Genomic DNA, 22,916 nt, shown 5'->3' with positions numbered 1-22,916 from the left:
GAGGCATAGGCATACATCCTTTGGGGATTGATTAGAGAGTGGTTGTGACACTTTGAGATCAGCCTTCCAAAAATGCATGGGCCAACAGAATGATCCGCTCTTCAATCTGGCCCATTTAGAAGCTGAGAGTAGAAAAGGACTTGCAAGTCCTTAACCATTGGGCAAAGCTGGACCATGAAAGTTCATCAGTAGACTGGTCCATGATGCAATTCATCATCGCAGCGATCATGTTCAACGATGTCCCTATGACTACCAGAGGGATATTAGCAGACAGTACCCAGCCCTTCTGAATGATGATAGAAGTGGCCCTCGCTATAGAACTTGATACACAGTACTTGTGGTTTCTACGGGGGCCCTGGATAGAGACAGGGAACACGACTATATAGTCTAGTGGAGCAATATCATGTTTCTCACAGTACTCATTAAGTTCCTATCGTACTGATGCAAGTTCCGAGTCATATGACATATCCTTAGGTGGAGATGCCATCTCAAAAACCATCATTTCACATTCGGGTTGGGCTTCTATACTCACGGCTGCTACACCTCTAAGAACATCAGGTTCTACAGGGATAGGGAATGAAACCACGTCTTCATGACGCACGTTTTCCGATGTTGTCTCGTGCGCTAGTTTAGGCAGCACCTCAGTTGCAATCAACTCCTGACCTTCAGCACCAGGCTCCCCCAACTTAGCGACCAGCACATTAGGAGTCTTGTCGACCGATAGGCCTTCTGGGGAAACCTCAGCTTGATGCACCGGCTCACTAGGAACCTCCTACACATCTATGGGGACTTCCTCTTCTTGCGCGATGACAGCTGGAGTGGTGTTATCAGTGCCAGCATCTTCAACCATTTCTTGACCCTAGTTGGGGGGCTGCGACGACTGCAAGTCATGAACCAGTCATCTGATGATCGGCAAAACTGGTACGGTAGTAGGGTTCTCATTGAAAGGCATCTACGATGAGACAAATTATATACATTAATTTCAATAAGCTAATCGCAATACAAAACTAAGACAAACGAAAAAGTTATACATACCTTTTCACCCATAATACCAGGCTGAGTGTCATCAGCCTCCACACGCTTCAAAACAAAGGACTGTACACAGGTTAGCCATAGTAACAACTTGTAATCGCAACAATAGTAAAGTGGATACACTGAAAGATAGGAATTCTAAGCAAATCAACTTTCTAAGTCTCCCTCCTTTGAGGATGGGGAGCCATCTTCTTCACACGTCCGCCCGAGACACGAATAGAGGTAACTTTCTCAACAGGAATAAGCACTACTGACTACGCAAACTTTGTATTGGGTGCATTACTTACTTTAGGTGTTGGGGCAGGTTGATCTGGCTTGACCTCTTCCTGGCCTATCTATAGCAAATGCCCATCTTGACTGTCCCCAACCAGAGATGTTGCTACATTAGACATGGGGGTGTGTGGCACAATCGGTGCAAATGGAATAGTGACACGGGGCACCCTTGCTAATCTAGGTCTCTTTGCCGCGGGAGGGCATCTGCCTTCCCCCTTTTTAATAGTGGGGTGCTTCCTCTTTCAAATGGCACCCATGAATTCCCCTCTCGGGGGGCTTGATGGGGGATTGACTAGTGGATACTCCTGATCTACTACATGACCCTCAAAGAGGAGCCATAATGTGATGCAGGCAAAGGCTCTCCTGTATAAACATTTGTAAACCCCCAAACAATACATAGAGGTAAGAAAAATGTCGAGACTTAGAAGTCTGGGCCCTTGCATACCCGCAATAGGGAACTGGGAATCTATGGGAAATGCTAGATCATGCTGACGAATCCAAAAAACATCTTCCCCTACAGAACGAAGAAATCGGGCACCTAGATCATCGTACCCGAATTGGCGCATGACCCTATCGGGGCGGTAGGCCTTAACTTGAGCTTCACCAGTATGGTCTATGTATGTGATTACACCAAGCCAAAGGATGAGGCACGCCATGCCCCGACAGGATGTGTCATCTCTAGAGCGCATTGTTGGTCACCGCCCTCAAGAACAATGGTGCCAACACAAAATGGCATCGCATGCCAAACACGTCGGGGTATACGATCTCCACACAAAACACTTGATGGACGATAGATTCAACTCAACTTCATTTACTCCGAAGTCTGTCAACCCTGTTGGAAAAGCCACCGCTTTCCACGGCAAACCCGCAATGTGTGGTATTCGGTTTCGTCCACCTTCAAAGTTGCGATACTGACTTGCATTGGAGAAAGGGGTTGGGGCATAACGCTAAGCTTTAGACGCTCGCAAAATACATGAATAAGAAAAGAGCAAAGATGTAACTGATATGCCTCTTGAGTCAAGAGTCCATCATCTGATGGACTATGTCGTCCATCTGCTCGAACAAATATCCCAGGAACATGGAGGCTAGTGGCAGTTGATGACCTCCGACAGCCATCATGGCAAGAGGGACCAAAACTATATGGAGACCGTGATCAGGTAGCCCTGGGAAGAGAAAACGCGACATGACATACAAAATAAACACTGCAAGGTGGCACTGACTCTCCCTGGTGTACCATTACATCTCCCCTGTTATTAGACTCAAACCAATAAGCAACTGACACCTCAAGTGTCATTTTACCATGCACAGTTGATTGATCTATCTGAGACTTAAACCCAACAATCTCCGACAGTAGCTCCTCACAAAGCTCCAATAATTTGATAGGAAGGGACTCAAGAAACTGTAGATGGTGGGAAAACACCGCCCCACCAATTGGTAATGCCAATAAGGCGACATCTTCAACGGTGATTGTGAATTCACCGAATGCACCCACAAATGTGTGAGTACACCAGTGATTCAACTGTGGTTTTACATAACTTACTCCCTCTTTACCAGGGAGATCTAGAAAGCAATCCACAAAGCACAAAAGTCTGACATCCCTCAATAACCGGCAAAACATGGGGTTCCCTAAGAAGTAACGCGCCTAGCTAGAATAGCTATTTAGTGATTTTAAGTTGTTAGCTCTAGGCTCTTGACACTTGAATGACACCGACCGACCCAAGTGCCCATACAGGCACATCAATTCATTCCTATCCACAGCGTCAAAACCCCCTCCCTCTCCCCTCAACATAGGCATGGGAGGCCAAAACCCCTTACCATCGTCGGCCATCCTAGTTGCTTCTCACTCGAACATCTCTACTATGTCGACAACCCTAACGAAGTCAATGAACAGACACTCAGACTTCTTTTGGAGAGGAGCCATGATTGACAAACAAGAGAACAGGTAAGAGTACGAAGAGGAAATCGAGTAGGAAGAATTTCAAAACAAGAAAAGAGGGAATACAGAGAATCAACTAGCCAAAAATGACAAAAGCACACAGAAGAAAGTAAGAGCAGGTGTACTGCCCCTTTATAAAACCCCACATATGTAGGGAATGCCAAACGGCAACAAGGAAGACAAACGAACATGGTTATAGGGTTGCAGATGATGCTTCACAAAAATCAAGGTATAAATTTACAACTATACCCTCATTTAGGCGGGACAAAACGATACATTAATTTAAAAGAGAGCTCCATGTCATCAACCATCGATTTGAGTATTATGTCTTTATTCGAATCACATGCATGAAAAGATCACATTTATGAAGATACGACAGTTAGGAAAACCCCTATTGATGACCGCCACATCATTAACCCATAATATCTTTTCCGTCTCTCCAACAGTAAGCAAATGCGAAAAGTCACCAAGGGATAAACTATTAATCAACATTGTGTATTCACAATAGACACAACTTTGACATATACAAGGGGACTGAATGCCCATACTTCACATTTCCCTACCATTAGGCAAGGGGCTGAAACTCGCAAGTCGGACATAGAATTGCCGATTGATAGAAAGCAAATTATCAAAAGATAGGGGGACTGAATCATGGAATGGATGAAAACTAACCAAAAATGAACATCCAACTCCCGTCCGTAGCCACCAATAACCTAAACGCATGACTGCCCGTTGACTAGCTTCCAATGTGTCAACAGGAAGGGGGATTGACAAAAGATACGAATGAATGCTCCTTCACCCACATGAGACCTAATTAGAATGGGAACGATCACCAGACCCAACGCACAAAATCAATACATACCACCAACCCCCACTTACATCGATTCATCACATAACCTCAAGATAAATCTAAGGGCAAAATTCTTATCAGTAAGACTTTACTTACCGATAAGCAAGGGGATAATGTAGGTACATAGTGATCGCTCAGACCATTAGAATACAGAAGATAGCGAATTAATATGCCATGGACCACTGTGATGAGTTCACAACTCATCAGCTACCTGCGATGAGCTTACAATCCATCGGACAACTGCGGTGAATGTATAACTCATCGCACGATTGAGATAAACTCGTACTTAAGATGACTCGCTATGGACTCTGGTTAAGGAGAACTCGCGATGAACCTTAGATGTGCACGATTCTGCGATAAACCTCGGATATGCGAAGCTCTACAATGAACTTTGGATGCATGCAGTTTTGTAATGAACCCAAGATCATTACTGAACCGTGAGGTCACTATGAAATGGAAATAAGTATTAGCTACACTGCAACCTTAAGTTATGCGCGTGGTAGGGCGCCATGTAGGTTTAGTAAAAGTGCACTTGCTAAATGATGATGTCACTAATGCCATGTCGGTTGAATGGGTCACAAAAGGAAGTAGCACATGTGGATTACGAGAATCATCAAACGAAAGGAAAGTCAGTCCTTGAGAGATCTCATAAGACACATGGAAAACCCTAGCAGTGCTCCTTAATGACCGAAAACGAATCCAATATTCCCTTTCCTAATGGGAATCAAACACTTTTGATTCCTCCCATTCAAGACCTCGGGATCCCTCCTTATAAATAAGGGTCTAATTCATAACGAAAGAATTAATCATTCTATCCTACCGTGCTATCACTTCCATTTACCTAGCCTCCAAACCTACCTCCTACACCCGGTTTTCATTCATCTATCAAGGAGACCCTCGAACATAGCCTGACCACATTACTTACAAATTGTATACACTAACATTAATTCCCAAATTACAATAGCCATAAAGGGCTAAAAATCAAACCCAAGCCGGAGTGAATACTCCCCCCATAGATTGATCATTCACAGGGGGGTTAGTATCATTACCTAGCAAACACCAATTACAAAAGGTAACCCCACGAACACTTGGGAAGTGTTTCTTGATAGAAAGCACTTTGCCAAGACACAGGGGGGCTAAAAAACTCAAATCTAACCATAAATGACAAACTTGTCTCCTGACAAAATGTTTCCTAACAAGAAATAGGGGGGCTAATAATCATATAGGAACCGACTAGTCCTAACAAACAATGCATCCAAAACAAACAAATCACTAGTAGGATTTTTTTTTCCTTTTCTCAAAATTCCATAGTCTCCACAGTAGATGAATAACAGAAAAGAATCCACTTATACTCTTGACACCTAACCAATATACTATCAAATGAAAGCAACACACAATGCCCAACTTCAAGAGATTACTGGCACTCAGACAAAACAAAACTCAAAATTACCTCCCCTCACTTCAGCCATATCCCCCTAGTTGATGACAGAACATGCGATAAAAGAAGCAAAGAAAATGCACCAACTGCATGTATGCTTATTGATAAGAATACTCTTACCAATAAGCAAGAGGTAATTGTAAGTACATGTGGTTCACTACGTCTGTGATCATGATGAAGGCATCAAACTAGAATGACAAAAATGCCCATGATGACACGGAAGCCACCGAGGGCCTGCGATGAGCCCATAACCCATCACAGGTTTGTGATGAGCTCAAAGCCATCGTGGACCTTTGATGGACTAAAGGACTACCGCATGATCGCAACAAGTCAAAGACACTCACGATGAGACACCCAACAAACTAAGCAAAACACGTTAGACTAGCTCTGATGTCATTTGTGCCACATCAACACAAGAGACTCACGAGGGGAAGTATCGCACGTGTACCATGAGAATCTTCGGATGAAAGGAAATTTCATCCTAGGAAGATCTCACGCGACATGTGGCAAACCCCCAACAGTGTCCTCCTGGCAACCGACATCGAATCGAAGATCCTCTTTCCTAATAGGAATCAAACCCCTTTTTAGCTCCTTCCCTTTAGGGTCTCGGGGTCTCCCCTATAAAAAGGGGAATAAGCTGTGATCGAGACACGATTATATTTGTTCTAAGATCCTTATCCACCTTTGCTACCCAACATCCCTCAACCTTTCTTTGTCTTTCAAGGAGACCACCATACTTAACCTTACCACCCCACCTACACATATGTTTCTTTATAATTATGATTTACACAACTACTTAATACAAAATTGTACTTTTTTATCTCATCGTCTAATTATCATTTACAGTTTACACCAGTACTTGATACAAAATTTACTCTACTTTCCTCCCAGCTCAACTCTTTCTCCTATAAAGTGGAGACCACATCATCTTCCTTACTGCCACACCCTCAAACAAATAAATCTCTTCCTATCTCCATTATCTTTCATATAAAGTGAGGACTACTTCCTATTTTGTTTCTCCCAAGCAAATAAGACAAAATTGGGACCACTTCATTTTCTTCTCACAAACAACTAATAGAAAGCCAAATTTAAAGAAAAGTAAACCAGAATTTACACCTATATGCACTCTCATGCATTTATACAAATTCAAATGAAATTTGTACTGCAAGCAAACTAAGCATGAGCTCCATCAGTTCACTTGCTTTCAATGCATCCTCCCATTTCAGCTATCAAAATGTTCCGCATAAAATCAGTTATAACGATCTCAGGCATCAAAAAAAAGTGTCAAAATTTCAAAAACAACCACCACCATTGCCTGAAAACTGTTGCTACCCCATCATCACCTCCACTATTGTCCGCACACCACTACCCTATTTCATCTCAATTTCCATCTCCACCTTCTCCACCACCATTCCTATCTGTGCCTTTTCTCCCCCACAAGATCCACAACTAATCCCTTCACCTCCACTTTCACCATCCCCCCCTCCCCACCACCACCACCACTAGCTATCTCTTCATTGTCATCATCGTATGTCACTTCAAGTATCCTATCATAGTTAGGGATGCAACTCATACTGACCAAAGTTAACATTTTACACTACTTTGGGCTCAGGCTTAGGGTCAGGCCCATTCAAATTTTGAAAAAAAAAAGACCAAAAACTCAATCCGAGCCCGCCTAAGTTGCATCCCTAACCATGTTATTGTCCCCTACTACCATCCCCATTGTCATCACCATCAACCCTTCTCTCCTCTTCCTCCTAATTTTGCACCAAAAAGCATATAAATGGTCTAAGAGAAACTCAACAGTTTGGTAACTTCTCATTCACCATTTACACTTTAGGGGTTTGACATTATTGCTCTGTTTGGGAAGAGAACAAACACAAATATTTTCAATTCAAAACCTGGTATACAGTATTTCTAAACCTTGTATTTGCACTGTATATATTTATATCTATATTCTTCGCAATTGGATCAATGTAGGAAGGGTGTAAATACAAATAAGTACAGATTTAAAAATACCATACACAAAGTTTTGCACTGAACAAATTTGCATTTGCAATCTTTCTAAATTAAGCCAGTATGAGATGAAAAATTACATCACTGATACAGGGGAGGTATTTATAACTCACCTTATTATATATTAATAGGGGCACGTGCCATGCACATGTGTACCAAATAAAAGGATGAGTGCTTTATCTTTTATGGTCTGGACGTGAAGTGAGGTATAGCAATATTTATGTTTTGTTTTTCCTTTTGAGAAGTGAGGTCTTTGTCATTGTTGGGTTGCTTCCTATATCAATTCCTACTGACATAGGAATGGCAAAAACAACCTTGGAGGTAAGAAATTGAATTCTCACAAAATGAGGAATCTAAAATTCCAATATTCAAAATTTTAACAATCCAAACACACCCGTAAAAAAGGGATCACCTGTGAACCTCCCTCTTGCTAAATGCTAACTACAAAAGGCATGACCATAAAATATAGAACAAATTATTCGACTCTCCAACCAGACTACCAAATTCTATCAACGACCGCACTGCTACTTGGTTGATTGATCGCTTCATTATTTAATTCAGCCTTCTAGAATTTGATGGACTGAATTCCAATTCAATGGTTTTAACTCTTAAGAACTAGAAGTCTAAAACCTTTTCCTTAACCTAGAAACCCCTATTTATTTATTTATTAATTTGTGGAAGTTGACCAATCACCCAAGTGATGGTCAGTAGGAGTAGGAGGGCCATGACCAATAAGCCAACTGCTTTGGGAAATTGAAACTAGTAGCTAGATTGGATGCAGATCCAACCTTTCCATTATTAGAGCCTGTTTGGGAGTGAGGACTGAGCTGAAGATTCAACTAAGTTCAGCTTCTTCAAAATGCTCCGGATTAACTATTAATATCAAGGAGATTGAAGCAATCAGCCCTCCAAATGACTAACTGATAGTAGATTTGGGTAGGGTTGTTCATAACAAGACCCAAATCGATCAATCCAAGTTGGTTGATTTTTCTTCAGCACCGGTCGGTTTCGGGTTACAAAAAAACATAAATCGATGGTTCGGTTCGGTTTCGGTTTTTATGTGAAAACCGAAATCGAACCGACCCGAACCGATTTAGATATATATATATATATATATAATATTTCAGATATTATATATATATGATATATTTCAGTTTTAATCTATATTTCAGACATACATTTGTGGAAATATATATATTTCAGCTTTATTTCAGAAATATACATATTATATATAAAATTTCTGATATATAAAATATCAGTTTTAATCCATCAAATCATTTTTAATTTCCAGGCATCCAGCCTTTGCTTTGTTAGACTTGAATCCTTTACCGTTCAAACCGAGAGAATCATTTACAAAACCGACCCAAACTGATTCAAATCAACCAAGTCGGTTTTACTTTATATTAGGTCAGTTTCAATTTCATTTCTAGGTAAACCGACCAAGTCGGGTCAGTTAGAAAAGAACACGTAAACTGACCCAACCCGACCTGTGAACAGCCCTAGATTTAGGGGTCATTTGGAAAGGCAGAACTCCTAAGATTCAGCTAAGCTAGTTGAGCTTCTTCGAAGCACCCCAGATAAATTATTAAAAGAGGCTTAAGTGGATAGCTTTAATTTACAGCCATTTGGGAGGGCTATAGGTTTGATTGATCTGCTTTCACTGACCCGATCTGAAAAGGCTATTAAAATAAATTTCACTGAAAATCCAATTCTTTTGGCTGGACGAAAGCATATCTAGGCATAGTTTTGCACCAAACATAACTTTTAAGCTGTTCGTTTGGGGCCTAACACCTTAGGAAACCAAAAGCCATTGTGTGAAAATCTTCCCAAACAGGCACTTAGGCTCGAACCAGCAACTTTCTTCACGCTGGTCAGATTGCGCCAAGCAATGGCTCTTCTTGGTCAATGCAATTCAGAATTCAGAAATGATCACCCACCCTTTCAAAACCATATTTCTTTGAGCAGCCAACACGCCAAGAAATTACATTGCAACTTCCCACTGAATAATACAAACCCTTGGAAGTCACCTAATGCGGTGTGCTGCACGTTATCTGGTTGGACCCGTGTCATGTTAAGGAAAAGTAAATTACAAGAAATGTAATGATGCTTAAAATAATTAATCTTTTATTAATAATTTGTTATAAAAATAATTTAGATGGTGTTTGTTAATATAAACGTTTTTTGGGCCCGATTTTCAAAAAAATGCCCACACCCCAAAAAGCATGTTTACCCGTATTTTCAGCTTTGCCATGAGCAACCGATTTTCAGATTTTGCTATTTGGTAAGGTAATTTTTAGGGTAAATCTCTTAAATTATCCTTTTCAGTTTGTGAAATTGATTAATTCTATCCTTACTATTTATATATTGTCTTAAAGTACCTTTAAATTTTTTGATAAATATCTAAAACCTCCTTTACCATTAAAGTTTACTTGGGGTCTAGCTTAGACTTGGAAAATTGGGCTTGGGTGTTGCCCTACTCCTAATTTTTTGTTTAAAGGGTTGAAAGAATTTGTGATTCATTTTTTTCTTATTCTATTTCTAAAGAATGCAACTACATAGTGCAACACTCATGGTGTCCTACTCCTAATTACACTATAGTTCCTCTATCATACTTTCATCTAAGGCTTCTATATATGGGTACTCTAGGTGTGATGCATGGAATTGTTAGGTGGGTTCTAGACTCAAAGGTTCTTGTCAAGTTGCTGGCCTTCAAACCTCCACCCATGAACAAGTGAGCTTCTTTGGTTGGTGACTAGTTTGAAGGTTTTGGTGGAGCCTTTAAGGACCAAAGTCCAGAGACACACACCTACTATCCTCTTTCTAATAGGTAAAATGGGATTCTAATTCTACTTACATGAGAATATGTGAATTGTGTATGTTCAAGCATGCAAGAAAAATGAATAGAAAAGAAACAAAGAATAAGGGGAGAGTGCAGCCACATGTTCAAGTTTACAAACAATCCTACAAGTTTTTAGGTGGCCACATTTGGGGATCTAATAGAAGCTAAGTTCTTTTGAATCTTGCCAAAAGAAGCTAAAGAGAGAAAGGAAGCAAAATAAGAAACTAAAGATGGAAAGAAAATAAGGCCAACAACTATAATTTACAAATATTCACAAATAAGGCTAAGCAAAGTCAATTAAATAGGAACAGTGTTAGGAGGACACCAGGAAAATATGGGTAAAAAAAATCCAAAACAAAAACAAAAAAGAAAAAGGCTAGTCGCAATAGAGACCCAGTGCGCTATGATAAAGGGTGTGATACGATAATAGGGTGCTGGAAGGGTATATGGGTGTGATTTAGTGTGTGATGAAGGCATTTTGAGGTGCGATGAGCATGTTCTAAGGTGCAATGAGCATGCTTCAAGGTGCACTATGAAGGTTCTAAGGTGAGATGGGAAGGTTCTGAGGTGCGATGAGTAGGTTCTAAGGTGCGATGAGCATGCTTTGATGTGCGATGAGAAGGTTCTAAGGTGCGCTGAGAAGGTTCTGAAGTGCGATGGGAAGTTTTTGAGTTGCAATGGGAGTGTTCTGAGATGTGATGAAGCTCTGAAAGAGATGAAATTTTGATGTTCTAGGTTGTAATAGAACTAAACTCAAGTGTAATTTTTTAGTTCTAGGATGCGATGAGATTAAGAGAAGGTGTGCTTTTGGACTTCTGGGTTACGATGATGCTCTAAGGAGGTATGATTTGGATTTCTAGGTTACGATAAGGTTGAAAGGAATTGTGATTTCGACTATCTAGGTTGCGATGGGATTGAAAGGAATTACTATTGCAATTTTCTAGGCTTCAATGGGATTGGAATGAGCTGCGGTTTTAAACTTTTGGGTTGCGATGAGGCTTTAAGAAGGTGCGATTTAGCTATCTGAAGTGCGATGAAACTTAGAAAATGTGCAATTTTTCACATTTAGGTTGCAATAGAGATGGAATGAGGTGCAATTTTGAAGAAGTGTTCTAGGTGAGACCTTGGTTGCGATTTCGGTGAAGATGCGGTTCTGGGTGAAGTTTCAAGTGCAATTTGGCTACAAGAATGGTTTTGGGTGTGATTACAGTGTATGAGGAAGAGGACTCTTGTGCCAACCAACGTGGAAACCTGGTTTCAAACCGTGTTGGAAAGGTATGTCGCGCCTAGCCTTTTTGAGATATGATTTTAGATCATGCTCCAGCAACTTTTAAACTTACCAACGCAAAACAAATAGGTCTGAAACTGAGTCTGAACAACCCTCTGTAAAGGTTTTAGTTTTCTCGGGTGGAGTCACCAGCTGTGAGCTCTAGGAAGTTAATGGCTAGCTCAAAAAGATGGAGTTGCCATTAATTTTTTTAGAAGAAATGGGCCCTCATTTTCAGATTTGAAAAATCGATTTAAGTCTTTGATGGTGACTCTACTCTCTATGGAAAAGGCACACAACCAAGAGGGAAATTATTAGATACCCCTCTTTCCAAACTGCTGTAACAGCCCAATACGGGAGTTGTTCGGCCTCAAATTCTAGAAAAACGTAAATTAACAGGATTGCTCAAAGCTCCTAAAATCTAACGAAAATGTTCCTAACTTCGCCCAAAATTGATTTGAGGTACTAGTTTTCTTAAGACCCTTGCCTCTCTACATCTTTTTTCTCAATTTGTAGGAAGTTAGGAATGCAAATTTCCCATGGTTTTAGGACTCTAAGCAATCCAAAGCTAAACTAAAATCAAAGAGAGTGGAATGAGAGACTTACCTATCGTGTGTCACCTTGAAATAAACTTTCCAACAGCTATAAAGACTTTAAACGAAGCTTGAGCGAATTACGGAGCTGGGCTAAGCATTTCTACTGTTAAGTCTATCATGTGTGACCTTGAAACAAACTTTTCAATAGTTAGAAAGACTTTAAACGAAACTTGAGCGAGTTACGGAGTTGGGATGAGTGTTTCTAGTGTTAAGTCTAGAAAACAGAGGAAGCAAATTTGAGGCTTGAGATTAGTTTCAAGGAGTTGGGATTTCAAGTAAAATGGGTGTATTATAGAAATTGGAAAACTATCCATCCTTCACAAGCTTGAGTTGGGCCTCTATTTATAGAGAAAAATGAGGAGAAATGGTCTGAAACTCATCCAGCTATAGTGCTTGGGACTCAATAGCAATTTTTCACACAAATAGGCAAAGATTTTTCAAAGAAATAGATGCCCAATCAAGATTTCCTATTTGCTTAAACATATTCTTCAATTTGGGTGTGGTTTTCACGGGTTTTGTGTGTTCAATGAGAGCTTAGGGCGTGCCTATCATGGCAATCTTGTATTTGGGGTTGTCAGTGGCAAAAAATGTAAATTTAATGAACTTTTAAATGTGGTTTTATCTTTTCTTAATTTTAAGTCGAGGTATCTTTGGGTCTTTGGGCTTTTGGGTCTATTAGGCTCAATTTCACTAGTCCAAATGTTTGAATAGGTCAAGAATGGGTTTGACATCAGCCATCACACTTTTGAGATTTTAGATTGGGAAAGATGAAGTGCCAATTCGATTTGGCGCGTTGAAATGGTATTTTCCTAGTTTAACAGTCAATCAGGCAAATCAAGTTATCAAATTTTACATGCTAGGGTTTTTTGGGTCTCTGAATACAATGGTAAGGTCTGATTGGTCATATGAAGCTAGGATGATGGATGATAAGCTCTAATGAGATTTGTTGAAATAGGATCTAGGACTGATGGCAAGTCAAACGAGGGAATTTTGTGATAAAATTTGGTGGGTAGGCACGAATTAAGGTGAGGAATCAAGTGGATGGTTCTGATCTAAGAAAGGAATGCTTAATTTAGGTTTTCTAAATCTAGTTGTGTAGGGTTGTTAGAACAGGATTCGAGAGCTCTTGAGATTGATTGTTGTAGACTTGTAGTGGGATTCACTAGTTAATTGTATCCTAATGATCTTGAGGCAATGGATGTGTTGGATCAGAGCCATTAAAAAGGAAATTGGCATGATGAATGGTGGATGTATGACTAATTTATAGTTTCCTAAGTCTGTAGACTATATTTGATTGAACGTTAATGTTGATCTTGAGGTTGTCATTTGTCTTATGAATTGTGTTAAACGATGAATCTTTGGTCTTGTAAAGTCTCAATTTGATTTGGTTGTGATTTCAAGTTTTGGGGTCTAAAAGGAGGGTACTAAGTGATAGGGTGAAGGGACCGAGCAAAAATTGGGTATTGACAATAGTCGGTGGTGTTTATAAGAAATAGTGAACGTGAACCAATTTCTAGTTATGATCTAGACCTTGGAGATATATGGAAAACTAGAAATTTGCACTTAACCTCAGACTTATATCACACTATGCTAACTAGTGAGATCCTCTTAGGGTCAAATACCTAGGTATGTTAGATCAACCCATTTCTCAAATAAAGAGAAGATCATAATTTACACTCTTTCTAAAGGAAACCTAAAACTATAGGCAGTGGATTTCAACTACTTTTAAAATAGCTTAGAAAAATGTATTTATATCTAAAAGATATTATTTTATAAAAAGGCTTTCGAAAGGTATTAATCTTAGGATCCAGATGAGTTAAGGGTATGACGTTGCATTTAGTAATCAGGGAAGAGGTTCTTTCCTATGAGTAGTATTTGATCATTTATGGCTAAGAGGTTGAGAGCAAAAGACCATTACAAGGCTAAAATTTGATGAGCTTTATCTTATGTCAATCCATTGTCTTTGGACTTCATAGGGTGGCTATAACGAATGGTCACTTAAACTTAAATGTTGGGCCCAAACTGAGCCCAATTTGATTGGCTTAGGGGTTCACCCACTTTGTTCAGTGAATTTGGCCCATGTGTTTCCTAACATGGGTTGAATCCATATGGACTCATATAAGACCTTTGTGGGTCCCAAGCCATACATTCTTCAATCCCAATAAGGTTTGCAATAGTTATGTTAATAAACCATTTAAATAAATGAGCCTTAGCTCATTAACTACTAAGACTAGTTAGACTAGTCACTTGACAACTTAAATTATCAGGTGCTTTGAATCAAATATAGGTATGGATCTATATTATCTAATGTAATTAGAGACCTACCCAAATCAGATTTGGATAAGTCCTAATTACATTGGGATTGAAGTTTATATAAGCAGGCAAGAGGGAGAGTTCAACCACTACTAGTCCTGCAACTCTCTTGCACTCTTCCTCTTGTCTCTTACTTCCCATAAACCCTAATTCGAACTAGCCTAGAGAACCCTTGTTTTCCCATTGTTTCTGTTGTTTTTCCTACTACAACACATCAACTACCCATCTTCAGTTAGAAGGGCAATTTGGGTCTAAGTTTTGGGCGTAAACCACCACTCTAGGAGATGTAATTTGTGGATTCCATATTAGATACAGTTAGTTTAATTTTGGAATTCAAATCTGGTTTGATCTAATTCTAGATTGGTTCTATGAAAATCCAATTCTCCAAATTCAATGAAACCAATTCTCGGGTTTTGATTGATTTTTTTTTTTTTTTTGAAATTTGGCCATAAACTCTATCTAGTTTAGCCATCACACTGATAATTCTTACTCCAATTGTTAGCATATGCTATTCTTTCATAAACAGGTTACAAATATAAGTAGTTCATAATACAAGAGAGAAGAATACATAGCATTTTATTAGTTGGTAAACAATATTAATCATACCAACTAAAAATATTCTCGTCAATTAATAAAAAAAAAAAACTATTTTCATTACAATGTCAATATCAACAATTAAGTTTAAATGAGAAACCATTCACATACCATATAACAATTGGATGAAACATGCATCCATAAACCATTCCAATTGATTTTTCAAGGAAAGGTACCTTAATGATTTAAGCATTGAGATGCTCTAAGCATTGTGAGGCTTTGTACTTTGTATCTTCAACTCCCCCTTTCAAAGATGCCTTTCTCAGTTTATGACATCATTTTCTCTTTCCATCTCATCAAAACACATAGGATATAACTAGTAAAAATGAAATTCAAATCATGAGAGGACATTAATTAAATTGAACAAGAATCTGTTGGCTTGTTTCTGGAAATGAAATTGGATTGACTCCCATTATCTTATGCCCTTAAGTTCTTTAGGCAAAGCCATGGGGACAGGGTATCCTACTCAAGTCCCACCTCTTACAGGTGCAAGTCTACCTGACAATGTCCATAACATATTTATCTACACCTTGTGAGACTTCATAACCTAAATCTCCATTCTAGATCTTTCCTCCTTGTATTCCTTAATCTTCTCCCATATCTTGGGCCCCAACTCACCCTTGAATCTGGAGACAGAGTTTCTTCTCTCCACTATCCTTGGAATAACTTTCACCCTAATATTTTCTAGCATTGAAATTATTGCTTTATGTTTTAACTCAATAATGCCTCCATTGAATGTCTATGATATGTTGTTATCAACATAGATGCATTTTGAGAATGTCTAAAAATATACTTTCAACCATTAGATTGGATCTACTTTCATCACATCATCCTTAACATTGAGCTTCAACCTCTCAAGCTTCTCTTAACTTAATCTAGAAGTCAATAATGGTTGTAGATTTAGCATACATCTAGAACTATCTATGCAATTCTTTGTCCTTGCACTTCCTCCTCCAGTTTGAAAAGGTATGCCTTGCATACTTCTTATGCTCTACTTGATGCATTAGCTTTGCAACTACCTACACCAGTCCCTAAAAAATCCATAGCAATAATACCTCTTAGAATTTCAACATTATTCTAACTTGTACATAAATATAAGACAAATATGTCAACAACATACCTTTTGTTGATAAAAAATGATGGTGTGCAACCAGCACTAGTTTTCCCTGTCATGCCAATATCATCATGAGGTAACTAAGGAATCATTTCTAACATTCAATGCTTTCACTTTCCACAATTTCCCATGCTATTGGCATCATTTGACTATTTGCATTTCTGTCAATAGATGAAATAAGCTCACCATGACATGGTTCATTCAGGAAACAACCATCCAACCCAGTAACTAATCTACAACTAGCCAAAAATCCCTTCTTACATGCATTAAAACATACATAGAACCTTCTAAAAATAGGTTTCTCCCTTCACTCTTGAATTTTTAAAGCTCTACTGACATTTGTTCTCAAGAACATATGTCTTGATCTGAAAATTCTTTGTGATGTTGTCCAATACAACATAAAACATCCATGAATAACCTTCATCTTTGCACATAGCCTTAATTCTTTGGGACTGAAACTTTTTGAATCTAATGTCCCTATGGCACTTTATGACATGCTTTATAACTAGCCCTTTGCACTACTTGCTATTTAGGAAAACGATTCCCAACTTAAATCAGGGAACCTTAGTGGTGGGCTCATACCCAGAACCACTCTTCTGTCTCCTCATAAAATTTTCTACTTCAGCTTCATTGTCTAACCCACCACTAACTGTGTAGCTTCCATCATCATTAGACACATATTCATGAAATCTCGGTTGTTAGTTTCCTCCTTCCTCACCATTAGAAAATCCAGGTTTGTTGGTTTCTTTCTTCCTTAGCCTTAATCAATTTATTGCTTGACCCCCTTTATCTCTCTTGAGCAATTTCAATACTTACCTTATCTGCACTAGCATCAACCCCTTTCTTCTTATGGAACTCCTTCACTCTTTGTCTTACTGCTTGAATCTCTTCATCTTCATTGTTTGTTAATCATTTAATATATAAACCTACACCATCATCTTCATATGCATATTCTTCATCAGTTGACTCCCCATTACTTTAGCCAGCTCACCAACATGCCCTTCCTCCTTAGTCTCTCCAATGGGCTTTTCCCCTTCAATCCCTCCAGTAAGTTCTTCCTCCTTAGGCCCTCTAATAGGCTTTTCCCTTTTAGCCCCTCACAGGGTCTATCTCTCTTGTCTCTCCAACATTAGGAACCCTAGCCTGACCAACTTCCCCCTTTTTAATGGTTTTGGCTTGTGTGATACACTAAATACATCCTCCAAATTGCCCTACAAAATATGAAAACTTACATCATTAGCCGATTGAGTGTAACCAACATTAGTTTGATTGTCATCAAACCCAAGAAATTCAAGCTCTTGTACTTGTTCATTTGCTGATGCCCCCCCCCCCAACTTCTTTGGCAAATGGCAATGCACCTTACTACATTATGTGTGTTGGGTCTAACACATTGTGCTTCACATACATGTTAAGAGTCCTAACCTTGGATACATACCTCAATAACCTAAATGTGGTTAAATCATCAAGCACTTCACTCAAATCATCACTTAACCCTAAACTACGTACTTTATAGTATATTTTACTGACATCATCCTTTAAATATCCACGGTCTTCTATCATAATTAACAATGTCCCGTATAGTATGAGATTTGATCCACATATATCTTTTCTATAAGAGTGGCCTTACTCCCAACATACAACAATCCATTGTTACTATTCTTAAATTTTCCACCAATAAACAATCGCAATTTCACAAACACATCCACACCCATTTCGACTTGTATTTCATAAAAAGAAAAGAAAAATAAAATAATCAGTAAAAATGCTTTTACTGCCTTACATAACAAGAGTAATGCATCGAATACTAGTAATATGAGCAATTGAAAATTAGATAAATAAGACAAAACTTAAAAAAAAAAAAAAAAGAAATCTTCATGTATTGAACAGAGTTAAAGTGTCGATTACAGTACTTGTGTAAACCGGTGACTCCTTGATGGAACTGACTAGTATGTTTTTCTCCTTTTTTCTCAATGGAAGTAACTAGTGTGTTATTCTTTATCTTCGTGAAAGCAAAGACCCAAAGATCACTACGAAAGGCCATCAGAGATGAGGAAGAGTCGTCGTTGTTTTCTCTCTGCCTTGAGCTTGGATGGAGGTTACCACTATTTTTTCTCCGTAGTGGTGAGAAAAGAGCTCGAAGAGATGAAGAAGACAACTAGAGTGAGCTCGAATAATGGTTGGAGATGAAGACGACCGAAGTGAGATTGAATGGTAGTCAGAAGTGAAGAAGACAACATGAATCCTGATCACGTTTGTAGAGAGTTTTTCACCAAAGGCTGGGGTCAAAAATGGTTTGGTTGGGGTTTTTCTCAATTAGGTGATGACGTAGACATGTTTCTAACGAGCAAAATTAATGCATGAGACTAGGGATGGAAATTTTTCCCATCCCTGATGGGGACCGACTTCCCCAATCCGATGGAATCAATGATGGGGATTGTTTGTGGGGCGGGAATGGGGACAATGATTAATAGGAATCCCCGATCGGGGTCAGGGTCAGAGATGGGGATTGAGGTCCCCACCTCACCCCGACCCTAATTATATATGTATGTATGTATGTATGTATATATTATATATATATATATATATCAAAACATATATAAAAAATTATTTATAACTTAAAATTTTTATTTATTTTAAGTAAATTTATTTTTAAATAAATACTGTTATCTAAAAAAAATTCAGGGATTCAGGTCCCAATAGGGAACCCATCCCCGTTAGGGATCGGGAATGGAGGACAAATTTTATCTCTGGCATGGATTGGGGACAGGATGGGTTAATTTCATAAACGGGGTTGGGGATGGGAAATATGATCCCTACCCTGAATCCACCCCGTTGCCATTCCTATGTTAGACCCACTCGTAAATGCATAGGCTAACTAGGCATTTCCATTTTATATTTTATTTAGTATCAAATATAACCATAACATTGTTTCAAACACCATTTGTTTTTTTACCATAAGTGGCCTTTTTATCAAATTCTGGGATTGGAAATAGCCTTTTGGAATCTTTAATTGAAATTGGTCTCCTTGTCAAAGCAAAAAATGCAGAAAAATAATGATAAAAAAAAAGAAAGAATAGGTAAATGACCCTAGAAGAAACATAAATAGGTTTGGTTGGGATAAAAGCATTTCCCTACAAAACTCTAATACTGATTAGACCTAAAAAGGAGATAGAAGGAATAAATTGATTTGGTTGAACATAGGTAGATTCAACAGAAGTTGAAGTTAAGAAAATAGATTGAACATGCAAGGATGTAAGGAATAAACTAATTTGACTAAGAGGGGGAAAAGGGCAGTCCACCCAAAAGGAATCACGGGTTTCGTACCCACACTTGAATAGATGCACATGTGGTGGGAATGGGACTGAGAAGGCTCTTCGTACCCACTTCACTCTGGTCCATAACTTGTCACTTGTCACATTGCCAAAATGATCATGACTAAGGGCAGAGCTAAGGACAATTTTGGTATGGCATAGCCAACTTGCGAGAATCCAACTGTATTTAGGATGCCCAACTTGTAATATTTAAGACTAATTTCAATAGAAAATATGTATATAATGTCAAAATACCTGGGCTCCAGTGGGCCCTGCCTCTGACTGTGAACTGACCGAATATCTGCTTCAATAAAAGAACCCAACTTGGTTTTCCTCTCGCAACAAGGCAAGAGTTAAAAAAAGAGCCTCAGAGGGCCCCAGCCTCTGTTGCATGAAGATCATTGGATCAAAACCCTTCATCTGGGATGATAGAATAGTGGAAGGACCCACATTTCCATTTTTCTTTGCAACTGGCAGTTGACCGTCTCCAATCCACCCACGACCCACCCACCCAGAATTAATAAAATATTCCAATCAATCGGTATTTGCACAAAAGTCTACAGTCTCATCTCAGAGCCTTCTATATTCAAATCTTTCATAGTTGAAACAAGTTCCTTGACGGATTTGAATTTTCTTCCCTTGACTTTTGACCTAAGCAATAAATGCTACTCTTTCAACAGGAATGAGCCCCACCTGCTTTCCATCTTTCTAGATCTAGACAATTCTTCGGTTAGGGAGCGCGTTTGGTAACGTTTCAATAAAGAACGTCGCCCTCGCTCTTCTTCCTCGAAAATAAAAGCAATATTTTACATTTTGCCCCCGAAAGCACCAGAAGCTTTCGGCCATCAGCGGCTTCTGGTTTTTCGACGTGGGCTGTCCGCTAAAGCCTATTTGAAATTTGAATAGCTTATCGGAAACCTTAGCTGAATCAAAGCAGTAGCTGAGCCAGCTTAGCCCCCTCCCAAACGGACCCTTTATCAATTTACTTCCACCCGTCCAGTTATTAAATCAAAGTCGTACACTTGGATGGAGTAAATACAAAAACCCTACGTGGTTTCACGTGGAAGAAACACGTGCCAGCGAGATTTGACCCAACAGCTCAGAACACTAAAAAAGCGCAAACAAATCACTCCATCGTCAACGAATACAAAGACTGAAAGCGGGTCCCACTTATGTTAGCATCTTTGACCGATTCTCAATAATTAATAAGGCAGTGCGGTCCCCACTTTGAATGTACAATTCCCCTGTAGCGATAACCTGTAATCGGGACTGGATTGTAATTATATTAAATAGGCACGAATAACAAAAAGCGACAGAAACTTTATAACAAATTACTTTTCTATTCCTGAATCGATTGAAAATTTACACCGAAACCCCTCCCCAACATCTCCAGAAAGGACCCAACGATAAATTATGGAAATAAATTCTTCTGATTAAGAAAAAGCCTAAAAAGTCTACGTTTTTACAGTGTAACTTTTGACTTTGCTTCTTGTTTCTCACGACGACTCGATCAAGCCTCCGGCGACCGAATCCGGCGGAGGAGGCTGTGAGTGGCGGTGCTCACCCTCGTATGTCACGATCAACATCGTCGGATCATCTGGGGCCCGCTCAACGTGCTTTCTCGCCGGGCATCCCCTCAAGCTGCTGCACTTGTAATACCCTCTGAAATGAAATCAAAATAGAGAAAGCGTTAGATTTGATAAGATCTTTGCCTCGAGATTCCAAATCGAAGGCCGACGGCAAGTGGATTTAAAATATTACCGTGGGTAGGGGGAACCCTTGATCGGTTTCTGGCCGTATTTTCGCCAGGAGTATTCGTCCGGTGGGATATCGGCCATCTTTGAACTTATTGCCGGGACTCTGATCGTTTTCTTCACACGAGATTTCCTGAAAAGCAAATAAAAAATTATAAATAACTAATTTCAATTAAAAAACAAAAATTGGATTTTGCTATCATGCGCATGGCGCATGTTATCCAAAAACTACACTGACAACGGCAAATCCAGCACAGCACAAGAGAAGACAAAGCATCCCTGCCTCAAAGCTCTGATTGCTATCATGCGCCACTAGTTATTAGCACAAGCTAGCAAAGAAAGCGAAAGGAGAAAGCAATATCTATCCTCTAACGCGTGAACAGATTTGGCGCATGGTATACATAATAAGCGGGTTCTGCTAAAGTGCGCAGTGGATAGAGAAGGAAAGAATCGAGTACCTTCTTTTGGAGCAGTGACAGCGGCCGGACTCGGAGTACTTGCCGGAGATGTCATCGGAATGACCGTGCCCATGGCATTTCTTACGGTAGGATGAAGAGAGAGGCGGTTTTCCGGCGGACACAGCCGGGGTTGGAGTTGCAAAGAGTGATGATCCCTGTTTCCCGTTCGAAACGCTGCCGTCCCCGGTGGTGATGGAAGACATGAAAGACGAGTTAGCAGAGGACATCGGAGGTGATATGCTGAAACTCTCCTTAGAGAACTGGCAAGTCGAGGCATCGGTGGGATTAGAGCTGGGGTGGTTTAGCAGATTAGGCTTTGTGAAATCGAGCGTCAGGGCTTGCGGTTGAGATTGAACATGCGGTGCCGGAGCTGATGTCGGTGGTAAGTTCAGGGTGGTCTGAGGCTGAGGAACCGAGAAGGACGTAGAAGCGGAGGAAGGAGGGCCGCGACGGAACCGAGCGTGGCCGGTCCGGTTCAAGAGCGAAATCACCTTCTTGAACTTGGCGACTGTGAAATCCGTGATTTCTCTGCAATCCAACTGGTTCAATTTCTGGTGTTGAGGGCTCTGATGAGACATTAAACGGATCAGGTGCTCCATGCTTTTCAATCCGGCAGAAGCGGCTTCTTGAATCGCGATCTGTTCGTCCATCTTGGAGAACGAGAGAAGGTCAACCGCCATTTAAGACGATGACGAAAAGGAAGACTCGAACAAGAAAAGAGAGAATAGAAGTGGAATCAGCTGAACTCAGGCCGCCATTAAAAGCTTCAGAAGAGGGGATTTCTGTTTGGAAGAGATTAGGGAGAAGGGAAGGAAGGTAGTTGATTATATAGTGGGCGGTAAAGGGATCGGGGCAACCGGTTGAGGAAAATTCGAGTCAAACCAGTTTTTTAATCTGACGGCTACGATGGGTTTTGCTTTCTAATGAGAAAAAAAAAAAAAAAACAAATCCGCGGCTTCTTTGACGGTGGGACCCAGCTGTAGAAAAAAATAAAGCTACCGCTCTTATTTTCAATTTCTCGGCATGATAATGATTCGAGTTATTGATGGTATTTCAGCTCAGAGCAACCCGCGTAATATCATCATTTTCCAGACAGGATCGACAAACTCGAACCGAACCGTTAAA

General features: G+C 39.7%; 1 protein-coding gene across 1 annotated transcript; it reads right to left on the bottom strand.

Annotated features, from left to right (window-relative positions):
• Window positions 1-20,899: 20,899 nt before the first annotated feature.
• LOC104603161 (putative WRKY transcription factor 17) lies at window positions 20,900-22,599 on the bottom strand. The gene is made up of 3 exons (XM_010267113.3): window positions 21,792-22,599; window positions 21,341-21,466; window positions 20,900-21,241 (listed from the first exon to the last, which is right to left on the bottom strand). Exons 1-3 carry the CDS (start codon window positions 22,469-22,471, stop codon window positions 21,076-21,078), a joined length of 972 nt encoding a protein of 323 aa, XP_010265415.1. The 5' UTR covers window positions 22,472-22,599; the 3' UTR covers window positions 20,900-21,075.
• Between the last annotated feature and the right edge of the window lie 317 nt (window positions 22,600-22,916).

Source organism: Nelumbo nucifera, chromosome 8 (genome assembly GCF_055504915.1).
Source record: "Nelumbo nucifera cultivar China Antique chromosome 8, China Antique-T2T, whole genome shotgun sequence".
In the NCBI taxonomy this organism is placed as follows: Eukaryota; Viridiplantae; Streptophyta; class Magnoliopsida; order Proteales; family Nelumbonaceae; genus Nelumbo; species Nelumbo nucifera.
This window is presented reverse-complemented; position numbering and strand designations above follow the sequence as displayed.

Bases quoted from the DNA above. Each gene is read 5' to 3' on its own strand.
- LOC104603161 (XM_010267113.3), bottom strand. From the start codon at position 22,471: ATGGCGGTTGACCTTCTCTCGTTCTCCAAGATGGACGAACAGATCGCG. The intron at 21,467-21,791 runs GTACTCGATTCT...TTTGCTTTTCAG, and splicing joins TGTCACTGCTCCAAAAGAAG to GAAATCTCGTGTGAAGAAAA. The intron at 21,242-21,340 runs GTAATATTTTAA...ATTTCATTTCAG, and splicing joins AAGGGTTCCCCCTACCCACG to AGGGTATTACAAGTGCAGCA.